Source organism: Anolis carolinensis, chromosome 6, assembly GCF_035594765.1.
Source record: "Anolis carolinensis isolate JA03-04 chromosome 6, rAnoCar3.1.pri, whole genome shotgun sequence".
In the NCBI taxonomy this organism is placed as follows: Eukaryota; Metazoa; Chordata; class Lepidosauria; order Squamata; family Dactyloidae; genus Anolis; species Anolis carolinensis.
Window position 1 is genome coordinate 113,065,090 of NC_085846.1, and position 12,293 is coordinate 113,077,382.

General features: G+C 40.8%; 1 protein-coding gene across 4 annotated transcripts in view; it reads left to right on the forward strand.

Annotated features, from left to right (window-relative positions):
- The window catches only part of plcd1 (phospholipase C delta 1), a 57,476-nt gene that overhangs the window by 26,420 nt on the left and 18,763 nt on the right, over window positions 1–12,293 (forward strand). For all 4 annotated transcript variants that reach the window (XM_003221894.4, XM_062957358.1, XM_008112210.3 and 1 more), the window contains 4 exons: window positions 4,007–4,235; window positions 6,808–6,937; window positions 9,257–9,488; window positions 11,332–11,533. In XM_003221894.4, the coding sequence (XP_003221942.1) occupies window positions 4,007–4,235; window positions 6,808–6,937; window positions 9,257–9,488; window positions 11,332–11,533 (793 nt within the window). The remainder of the gene's footprint in view (window positions 1–4,006; window positions 4,236–6,807; window positions 6,938–9,256; window positions 9,489–11,331; window positions 11,534–12,293) is intronic.

Consider the following 12,293-nt stretch of genomic DNA (forward strand, 5'->3'; position numbering starts at 1 on the left):
TCTGGACATGAAACAATCAGGGCCAGCTAACACCTCCCAACAAAAGATTCCCCCAGGCAGGAAGCAGCTAGATTTTGAAACTGTAAGGCCATTCAATGCTAATCAAGCTGGCCAATTGCAACATTCACACTTGCCTCAAGCAGACAAGAATTCTTTCTCCCACTTCAGACGTTCCACACACATACATATGGAACACAAATGAATGTCATTCTTAGACCTAGGTCCCATTTCTAACATGATCTTATTTCATACATATATGAATATACAGGTATTCCAAAATATTTAAATATGCATGTAATATAAAACGCTTCTGATCCCAAGCATTTTGCATAAGGGATGCTCAATCTGTCCTGAATCTTCAGCGGAAAGTTCCCAGGTTTGAAATTGGTGTATATGCGCTCCAGTCTGCTTTGGCCTTAGATAATAAAGGAAGTGTTTTCAGTCTAGAGATCAGAGGAAGCACAGTATCAGTGGTTCACCCCAGCAGACAGCATGATAAATGGTCTACAAATCCGGGAACAAAGTGGAGATTGAGCCTTTTGTGGCTCAAAACTAGGAACAAATACGTTCTCTTTATGACTGCTTGCAAGGAAGCAATCTTTTGTGGGTTGATTTATCGCTGCTTGTTGGCTTCGAATCACTGCACCCTTAAGTTTAGCTAGATAGCACTCTGTATCCTTATCTGTTGTCTGCAGCCGTCTGTACAAATCAATTTGCAGTTGAATAGCTGCTTTGCTTATTTTGGTGAAGTATTTCTATTTGGTTGGTTTGTGAGTGTGTTTGCATTGTAGAATTTGTGCAGCTTGACACTAAATTAATTATGATTATGATACACACATTTTGGTTCCCCAAATATTAGCCTTGTTTCTGGGTATGTTTGACCTGCTGATTCCAAAAACTTCACCGTTTCACCCTAGATTTTTGAGATACAGAACATATGCCGTATACCATATATGTGCTCGCCCACAGCAAACCATGATAACCAAGAAACTAGAGTGGATGCTGTCTATCCAATGCAGTTTTCTGAATCAGAGCCCTAATAATCCCAGGAACAGGCCTAAAATTCAAGACAATCTGTATATTTAAATTGGGCTGTGTTACTATTATTATTGGTAGTAGTATATAACAGTGTGGGATGATGATTGCAGCAGATCCAGGGGTCAGGGTGCATGTTGGGTGGGTTTCTTCCGACACCATTGATCATCTGCACACCAGCACCCTGATGAATTGGTGAATCGGCTGCCTCACCAATTCCTGTTCAATGTTAGACTCTAAGACATGTGTAGTCTGAAGTCCAAACATTTATTTAATATCTACAAACATATTTACAAAGCACAGCAAAAGCCGTTGTTCTGAGCTGGCATTCTTCGATAGCTTCTCCGCTCGGCAAGCACAGCTCAACACACTGAGATAAGAAGCACATTCCTCAGTCCGAAGGAAGTTCCTGACCTCCAAGGCCATACCTGATAGGTCACAGCAGTCACAGCAGGCTGTCAGTCAAACCAGCCTGATGTTAACTGTTTCATTGTTGAAACACACACTTGCAAAACAGCAGAAACACTTGATTTACATTTCATACACATACAACCATAATCCAACAGTATATGTATTTATATCCCACTTTTTTTCTGCCAAAGGAGATTTGAAGTGGCTAACATTAAACACCCTAATAATGTGTGAATTGAAACCTATCATATAAACATTAAAATAGAATTGAACATAGAAATAGTGCATACATAGTTGAAACCAATAATACTATTGAGAGTACTCAATGCTATGGAATGATAAGGTTTGTAGTTTGGTGAAGCACCAGCAGCCTTGGGCAGAGAAGGTTAAAGACCTTATAAAAATACAAATCCCATGCAATTAAAGCATTTGTGCACAGAGCAAAGAGCTGGGTTAGATTACCTCCAAGGTTCTCATCCAATTCTAACTGCTATGGCTCAATGCTATGGAATAAGGGAAGTTGCAGTTTTTGGAGGGACCAGCACTCTTTGGCAGAAAAGGCTAAAGACCTTGTAAACTACGACTCCTGTGCAATTGCAACATTCCTGAATTGAGTTACCTCCAACGTCTTAATTACATGAATCTCGTATAAACATGTATGAACATAGATTAGGATCTCCTGCTTCCCCTTTGTTGGCTTCGCTCTAGTTTAGCACATTTTCTTCCACTAATATCCAGCATGTTAATTACTTCTGCTTGTTTTCACTTTAACAAATGAATATCCCAACAGTTTGTATGCCTTCATAGAGTCATAGAATCATAGAATAGTAGAGTTGGAAGAGACCTCATGGGCCATCTAGTCCAACCCCCCGCTAAGAAGCAGGAAATCGCATTCAAAGCACCCCCGACAGATGGCCATCCAGCCTCTGCTTAAAAGCCTCCAAAGAAGGAGCCTCCACCACAGTCCGGGGGAGAGAGTTCCACTGTCGAACAGCCCTTCTCACAGTGAGAAAGTTCTTCCTGATGTTCAGGTGGAATCTCCTTCCCTGTAGTTTGAAGCCATTGTTCCATTGTGTCCTAGTCTGCAGGGCAGCAGAAAACAAGCTTGCTCCCTCCTCCCTATGACTTCCCTTCACGTATTTGTACATGGCTATCATGTCTCCTCTCAGCCTTCTCTTCTGCAGGCTAAACATGCCCAGTTCTTTAAGCCGCTCCTCATAGGGCTTGTTCTCCAGACCCTTAATCATTTTAGTCGCCCTCCTCTGGACGCTTTCCAGCTTGTCAACATCTCCCTTCAACTGTGGTGCCCAAAATTGGACACAGTGTGATTCCAGGTGTGGTCTGACCAAGGCAGAATAGAGGGGAGCAGGACTTCCCTGGATCTAGACGCTATTCCCCTATTGATGCAGGCCAGAATCCCATTGGCTTTTTTAGCTGCCGCATCACATTGTTGGCTCATGTTTAACTTGTTGTCCATGAGGACTCCAAGGTCTTTTTCGCACACACTGCTGTCAAGCCAGGCGTCCCCCATTTTGTATCTTTGATTTCCATTTTTTCTGCCGAAGTGAAGTATCTTGCATTTGTCCCTGTTGAACTTCATTTTGTTAGTTCAACAGGGACAAATGCAAGATACTTCACTTCCAACCTGTCCATAAAGTATTTTCCTCTCCTTCTGATACATATGGATAGAAAGGTTTCCATTGTTCATAAAAAGGGTCCAATTATGTATCCTTCCAAAAAGCAACAACAGTTAACTTGTCAATTTCTTTGAGTTTCCATATCTTCCCTGTCCAATCTTCTTTAATTGGTATTCCTGCCTTTATACAAGTTTTCCTGAGCTTTGAGGCTCTTTTTTGCACCTCTTCTAATCTATAGTAAAGGTAAAGGTTTTCCCCTGACGTTAAGTCCAGTTGTGTCTGACTCTGGAGGTTGGTGCTCATCTCCATTTCTAAGATGAAGAGCCGGCGTTGTCTGTAGACACCTCCAAGGTCATGTGGCCGGCATGACTGCATGGAGCGCCGTTACCTTCCCGCTGGAGCAGTACCTATTGATCTACTCATATTTGCATGCTTTCGAACTTCTAGGTTAGCAGGAGATGAGGCTAACAGCAGGCGCTCATTACGCTCCTGGAATTTGAACCTGGGATCTTTTGGTCTGCAGGTTCAGCAGTTCAGTGCTTTAACACACTGTGCCACCAGGGGCCCCCCGCTCATCTATACTGTAGCATTAATGCAGTTTAACACCACTTTAATTGTCATGGCTCAGCACTATGGAATCATGGAAGATGTAGATTTACAAGGTCTTTAGCCTTCTCTACAAAATGATCCTGGCACCAAAGTATAGCATCAAAGTTTTCATAGCAATTAAAAGTGGTGTCAAACTGCATTAATTCTAGATGCAGCCCCAAATTTTATTTTAGGGTTTGCAGGACTATTTGGGGAAGACCTTATGGGGGGGGGGAGGTGGCTGAGAAAGAAAAATGTTATTTAGTAATATCCATACCTTTGGCATAGATGCAATGTTTTTGCAACGATAACAAATGCCCTGTTTATTTTCACAGTCTCCATTGAGGACATCCAGGAAGTGAGGGCAGGCCACAAGACGGAAGGGATGAAGAAATACGTCAAGGATGTACCTGAAAACCGCTGCTTTTCAATCATCTTCAAAGGCGACAAGACAAACCTGGACCTCATCGCTGCCTCTGAAGCCGACGCCAACCACTGGGTCTCCGGGCTGAGAAAGATCATCGCCAAGAACAACAACTTGAACCAGAGGCAGAAATTGCAACAGTATCCTTTCATTTCTTTCTTGACGAGCCATTAAGTTAGGGATCTTTGGAAGTTGGCTACAGTAGTGATGAGACAAAGGGTGTGTCTGCATTGCAGAATTGGTGCAGTTTGATACCACTTTAACTACTGCGGAATCCTGGGATTTGTAGTTTGAGGAGGCACCAACACTCTTTGGCAGAAGAGGCTGAAGATTTTGTAACATTACCACTCCATAGCATTGAGCCATGGCACTTAAAATGGTGCCAAACTGCATTAATTTTATAATGTAGATGTGATGTAATGCTTTAAATGTTGTCCTCTGACTTTGGAAGACCAGAGTTCAAATTGCCACTCAAGAATGGGAGGCAATGGCAAACCTCCTCTGAATACATCTTATCAAGAAAATCTTATAAAAGGCTACCATATATCAGAGGTGACTTGAAGAAATGCAACAAACAGCCTCCCCCCCACCATCCATCAGCTTGTTTCCTGCTAAAATCCCATAATATCTAACCTGTGTGAGCAATGTGTATCAGGATGATAGGAAATGCAGTCCAGCATATCTATTGCTGCTTTGAGTCTCCTTTTAGAGTGAAAAAATGGGATAATAATAACAATAACACTGTGTAACACAATTTTTGTTCCTGTGTTATAAATGTACGAGGTAATTTCCTAATTGGTTCTATCATGCAAACATGGAAATAGCTTATTAAACTGCAAAAACTTTGTTTTTGCAGGAGGTTCTGCGGCACAAAATGCTATCGTTTTTCAATGAATAGCTCATAGAGTCTCAACCAATTCAACAGAGTTTGTGGCAGCCACAAAAACAATGTATCTGGAGTATGACAACTACTTTCAGAGTAAGTTCTGCACAATTAAGTAGGAAATAACACTATCAAACCAGGAACAGAAATTGTTTCAAATTTTGTTACATAGTGTAATAGTAGTAGTAATACTACCTGAATTGGGGAGGGCTGTTTTGTAATGACCAACCCTACAAAATCCTAGGCCTCAGGGTGCATCTACACTGTAGAATCAATGCAGTTTAATGCCCCTTGAATTGCTATGGATCAATGCTATGGAATCATGGCAATTGTAGTTTTGCAAAGTCTTTACGCTTCTCTGCCAAAGTGCCTCTAGCTCCCAGGATATTCCATAACTTTGAATCACTTCAACTGGATTCCGAAACTGGATTATACGGCAGTGTAGATGGGGCCATAGTCTCTTTTGGAGGTTTTATAATGGTCTAGGGAGCCCCGGTGGCGAAGTGCGTTAAAGTGCTGAGCTGCTGAACTTGCAGACCGAAAGGTCCCAGGTTCAAATCCCGGGAGCGGAATGAGCGCCCGCTGTTAGTTCCAGCTCCTGCCAACGTAGCAGTTAGAAAACATGCCAATGTGAGTAGATCAATAGGTACTGCTCTGGCGGGAAGGTAACAGCACTCCATGCAGTCATGCCAATGGCCACATGACCTTGGAGGTGCCTACGGACAACACCGGTTCTTCGGCTTAGAAATGGAGATGAGCACCAACCCCCAGAGTCAGACATGACTGGACTTAACATCAGGGGAAACCTTTATCTATAATGGTCTAGGTCGCACAACCATGAGACGCATTTGGCATGTGAATTTGCAAGGAAATACGTCTAGTCATGTGAGTGTATCACTGTAAATCAGATATTTCATCAGATTTTGGGTGGTTCCTTCACGATTCCTCCAGCATAATGAGAATATGAATGCGCCATGCTGGGTCATTATAAACCAGATAATTGCAACTTGGAGCAAAACCTTTGCCATGTGCCCTGCAGAGTCAGAATGAGCGCTCCCGGCTAAGTATCATTTTAAACTAATGACAGCTTTCAGTAAGTTTGAAATGGACTTAACCCCAAAGCCTCAAATCTGGCTAAATTTAGAAGCTTGTAAGCAGTGGCAAACCTCATGCTGACTTTTAAAATGTTAAGGTTTAAAAAGTAGTTTAAAAAAATACAATGACCCATTTTGGAAGCTGGGAGAAAGAGCTCATTTGACTCCTTACAGCCTTGAAGATAATTATATACAAATATAGTGTGTATATATTTTTGGATAACTAAGGAGCCAGTGGCTGGAGACTTGAGTGGCTGGAGACTTTTAACCCTGAAACTAATTGAGTGACCTTGGGCAAGTCACACTCTCTCAGCCTCAGAGGAAAATGATGGCAAACCTCTTCTGAACAATACTTGGCACGAAAACCCTAAGGCAGTTCTGAAGGAATACACAACAAGAAATGTACTTAACTCTCAGGCTTCTCTGGAATAAAATTGAAGTTTGGGGAACAAATTTAGCAAGGAGACGAAGGATGCATTCAGAAACTAACACTTTAAGGTAGGCATGAGCAAACTTGGGTCCTCCCTCCAGGTGTTTTGGACTCCAACTCCCACAATTCCTAACAGCCGATAGGCTGTTAGGAATTGTGGGAGTTGGAGTCCAAAATACCCGGAGGGCCGAAGTTTGCCCATACCTCCTCCAAAGAGTCTTGTAGGTTCAAAGCTTAGGATGAAACTTTGGGGAGGGAACCTCTTTCCTGATGTTGTTATATTCCTTAATAATCCATTCAAACAGCTGGATCCATGCCTGCTTGAGAAAGGCAGATAAGAATAAGGACAACAAAATGTCGCTGAATGAGCTCAAGGACTTCCTGAAGGAAATCAACATCCAAGTAGACGACAACTACGCGCGGCAGATTTTCGAGGTAAGACCAATGTTATTTCCTTGTATCGATAGATCAAATAAATCTGTTTGTTCACGTTTCCAGAAGCACAAGGATTTCCTTTCAAATAAGCACAGTATTAATATTGAAATATGGACATGATATTTATTTACAGTATTTATGTTCCACCCTTCTCTCCCCGAAGGGGACTCAGGGCAGATCACATCTATATATATAAAAGAGTGATGGCATCACGGCGACCCACAAAACAACAAAACTACAGGCCCCCCAACCTCGAAATTTGACAACACAACCCATCATCCACGCCTCTAGGTTGATACAACAAAAAGAAAAGAAAAATAAAGTCCTAATCAGAGAGAGAGGAATAATTGCTTTTATCCAATTGCTGCCAGTTAGAAGGCTAAGCTCCTCCAACTTGGTCTCCTAGCAACCCAATAAAAAATAATAAAAAAACACTAAAAAATAATTAAAAACACTAAAAATTAATACAATAAAATACTATAATAACAAAAAATAACTAAAAATAATGCAAGAAAATAATAAAATATAATAAATAAAAAGATAACTTACAATAAAATTAATAAAAAAAATACAAATAACATCAAATAAAAATTACACAACAATTTTTAACCAATAACACCACCATTTTGCCACAGCAACGCGTGGCCGGGCACAGCTAGTTACACATATAAGGCAAACATTCAATGCCTTAACATAGAACAGAGATATACAGACGTAGGCACCAGGCTGGCCTCGAACTCATGACCTCTTGGTCAGAGTGATTTGTTGCAGCTGGCTGCTAACCAGCCTGCGCCACAGCCCGCAAAGAATTGCAATAAACATCAAAGTGCATCCTTGTCCATATTTACCGAAGAATAAATACTATTAAACTTGTTGGGATTTACTTTTGAGTAGACATGGATCGAATAAGTAGCCACTAAAGAATATACTCTTGTAGGAACAGAGACTGGATTATTTTTTTGGAGGGGAGGATTGTAGCCCCCTCTCCAAAAGTAAAATTTACATGCTCTGTTATTAATTCATTGGATGGATTTCCTGGGCAAAGTGGAGGCCTAAGTTCAGAAAACCTATTTAAAAAGAGGGCTGATATTTGTTTGAATATATTATTTGAAAACCTTATAGAAGCTGATTTGAATTTGTAGTCAGTCTGCTGTATCCATAGATTCAGCACCCAAGGATTCAACCAGCCATGCCAAGAAATATATATTTAAAAAATCCCAATGGTAAACCCCGATTTCACCATTTTATATAAGGGAGACCATAGTACTAGGCTATTATATATAATGGGACTAGCACTCATGTTTTTGGCACCCAAGTGGATAGAGAGGATCCACTGTATTCGAGAACCCTAGACAAGTCAAAATTGCCCTCCCATCAATTGACTTCTTCATGCCTGATGGGAGAGCAAGCTTTGATTTGCAATTAAATATTATGTGTATATATAGTGTCAGAAGTGAATTGAGGCAAGTCGCTTCTCGTGTGAGAGAACTGGCTGTTTTCAAAGACGTTGCTTAGGGGATGCCTGGATATGTTACCATCCTGCAAGGGGGGGGGGAGGGCTTCTCTCATGTCCCCGCATAGAAAGCTGACAGATGGGAGCTCACCTTGTCTTGTGGATTCAAACCGTAAAGCTTCAATTCAGCAGTTCAGCCGGCACAAGGGTTTAACCCATTGTTCCACCACAATATTGATCCAGTGTCATCTATAAAACAATGAAGCTGGTAGGCCTATAACAAAGGATAGATGTGCCGTGGCTAAGTGCTATGGAATCAGAGTACAACAGTAATATAAACATAATAGGATAAAAAGATTAAGAAAAACAACTACAGTATACATTCAAGTTCATGAGCTTTCCAATTCACCACTGAATTCTTGGGTGGTAAATTGCAAGATAGTTCATAAGATGAGCTTTTAGACCCCGGATCTATTTCACAAATGTCACTAGAGGAAGGAAAGCACATTTCTGGCTCAAATAGCATAGTTCTGCAATGGGCTTTTATTCATTTTGGTCTGAAGGTTCTCCTGAGATTGGTATGAAATATTTTAGACCTACTAATGCTTCCCAAATGCAACCCAAATTCCAACTCTGCTTCTGCTCAGATATCCAATCCCCCCCCCCCCCCCCAAATCTTGACTCAAGCTTAGGTCGGATGAGAAAGAAAAAATGAGACATTTCCTTGGCACCGACTGGATTGTCATCCTTCGGCAGCAAAAGCGACTGTTTGCAAAGTGATGACTCTGTTTTGCATTATCTAGCCCTGCCTGAGGCCCCAACCAAAAAAGAAAGAAGGGATTTACTTCTTCTCTCTGCATTCACAGCAATGTGACAAGTCTAAGACAAACACCTTGGAAGACGACGAGATAGAGATCTTCTATAAGATACTGATGGAGCGAAAAGAGATAGACCGGATCTTCTCAGAACAGTCCAAGGGCAAAAAGACCATGTCTCTGGACGATCTGGTGGGCTTCCTCCGAACTCAGCAACATGAGAAGAACGCTTCGCCCAAACTGGCGCTCTCTCTGATCGAGAAATATGAACCCAACAAAGCTGGTAGGTTTACAATCCTTGAGTTATTTTGTTGATTGATAACACCATGTAACAAAATTTGAAACATTTTCTTTTCCAGGTTTGAAAGTCTTATTTCCTTTTTAATTGTGTTGTACTTTGAAAGTAGCTGTCATACTTCAGACATTTATTTTTTGTGGCTGCCTCAAACGATGTTGAATTGGTTGAGACTTTATGAGATATTCATTGAAAAAATATAGCAAAATGTGCTGCAGGATGTCCCTCCTGCAAAAACAAAGTTTTGGCAGGTTAATGAACTTTTTTCATGTTTTTATGATAGAACCAATTAACAAGTGACATTTATAACCAAGGAACAAAGACAAGGTTACATAGTGTAATCTTTGCATCTTTGTGTATGATGTCGCACGTGGCTTTGGGAAGCCCATCATGATCAGACTTATGAGTGATAGATTCCTCTTCTTTTGATCTCTGGCATCAGATAATTGGAAATGTCTCTCCTGTGACCACAGGGAAATATGTTTTTAAAGAAAAATTTGATTCTGTGATTTTATATACAAGACACGATATTACTATTTGAATTCCACCCACAGGAGAAAAGCGGGATAGAAATAATAGTAGTAGTAGTAGTAGTAGTAGTAGTAATAATAATAATAATAATAATAATAACAACAACAACAACAACAACAACAACAACAGTTATGGAAAAGAAAAAAGTGATAATCACATTGACGAGAAAGAAAAAAACAGAAAAAATTCAGCCGCTATCAGGACCTCAAGATTGAACTCCAAAGACTCTGGCAGAAACCAGTGCAGGTGGTCCCGGTGGTGATGGGCACACTGGGTGCCATGCCAAAAGATCTCAGCCGGCATTTGGAAACAATAAACATTGACAAAATTACAATCTGCCAACTGCAAAAGGCCACCCTATTGGGATCTGCACGCAGCATCCAAAAATACATTGCACAGTCCTAGACACTTGGGAAGTGTTCGACTTGTGATTTTGTGATACGAAATCCAGCATATCTATCTCGTTTGTTGTGTCATACAATAATAATAATAATAATAATAATAATAATAATAATAATAATAATAATAATAATATCATCAATGGGACCTGAATATCCATGGATTTTGTTATCAACTGGAGGTCCTGGAACCAAATCCTGGCAGATATTGTAATGTTTTAAATTCATCTTGATTAAATTATTGTTCAGATGTCTTCAATCCTACCTTGGGAGAAAGGCGAGATACAAATCTAATAAATAAATGAATACTGAGCTAGATGGCCCAATAGTCAGATCCCATGACAGCTCCAGCATTTCTGTAAATTGTAACTTTCATTGGTTGGGATACTCAGAGGCTCACTTGTGCTGCCTGTTTCTTGATATGATCCCAGTAATCCTTGTTATGTGCCTTTGAGACATTTGGAGACCTTAGAGTGAACCTATTACATGGTTTTCTATTCTAACATTTGTTAGAATAAGTTTGCCATTGACTTCAGATTGAGAAAGTTTTCCTCTGTCATTGACCACTCACTGGACTTCATGGCCAAGCAGGGAATTAAACCTTGGCCTCCAGAGTCATGATGCAATGCTCAATCCACCTCACCATAAGGGTTCTCTATTTTCCCAGTGTGAATTCATATAATCAAGAAGTTATGGGAGAGCTATTGCCTTAGCTAGTCCTTCTATGGTTCTTTGGATCCATAGACATCATCTTCCTTTTCATTTCCCTACAACTTTTCTTTCTGCTGTTGGTGCAACAATGCTAGTTGTGGGAATCAGATGTGCCTGTATGCCCTACAAAGTTGTTTTGTCCTTTGTGCTTATTTTCTCTATAAACTACACATTCTCCTTTTCTCCTGCAGTCAAAGGTCAACGATCTATGACCAAGGATGGCTTCCAGATGTATCTTCTGTCAGCTGATGGGAACATATTCAATCAGGATCACAGCCGGATCTACCAGGACATGAACCAGCCACTCAGTAATTATTATATTTCATCTTCACACAATACCTACCTCATGGAGGATCAACTGAAGGGGCCCAGCAGCACAGAGGCCTACATCAGGTATGGTGCAACATGGTAGATCTAATGGTAGACCAATGTGTGAAGGGCAATGCCTCAGAGAACTCATGTGGTGCAGAGGGTTGCATTTTTGGATTAGGATGCAGGAAGTCCACCATTTGAGCCCCTACTTACCCAGTTCCAGTTGGTGACCTTGGGCAAGACACATCCTTTTCAGCTTCAGACAATGTGCAAATCATGCCAAAGAAATCTCATGAAAAGGTTGTCATAACTTAAAAATGATAACACACAACAGAGGAAATATACATGCACAGTGAGCCTATTTATTTCCTTTTCCTGGAAAGGAACTAGTGAAATCTGTCTTCCTTCCTTTATCTGTCTGTCTATCATCTATCTATCTATCTATCTATCTATCTATCTATCTATCTATCTATATCTATCATGTTTCTGGGTTGCTGTATGTCTTTCGGGCTGTGTGGCCATGTTCCAGAAGTATTCTCTCCTGACGTTTCGCCCACATTTCACCAGCCATGAAAGCCTTCGACAACACATTATTATATTTCTGTCTTCTATCTGATCTATTTACTTTATATCTCCCTCCCTCCCTCCCTTCCTTCCTTCCTTCCTTCCTTCCTTCCTTCCTTCCTTCCTGATCTCTGTTTTCCTTATCTCTATCTATCCCATCTATCTTATCTCTGTCTGTCTACATACCTACCAACAATCCAATTTGACTCAAGCTGAAAGAATGTTTAGTTGCTGCCCTGCTCAGAGGTAAAAGTAAAGTCCAAAGCTGTCCAATTAT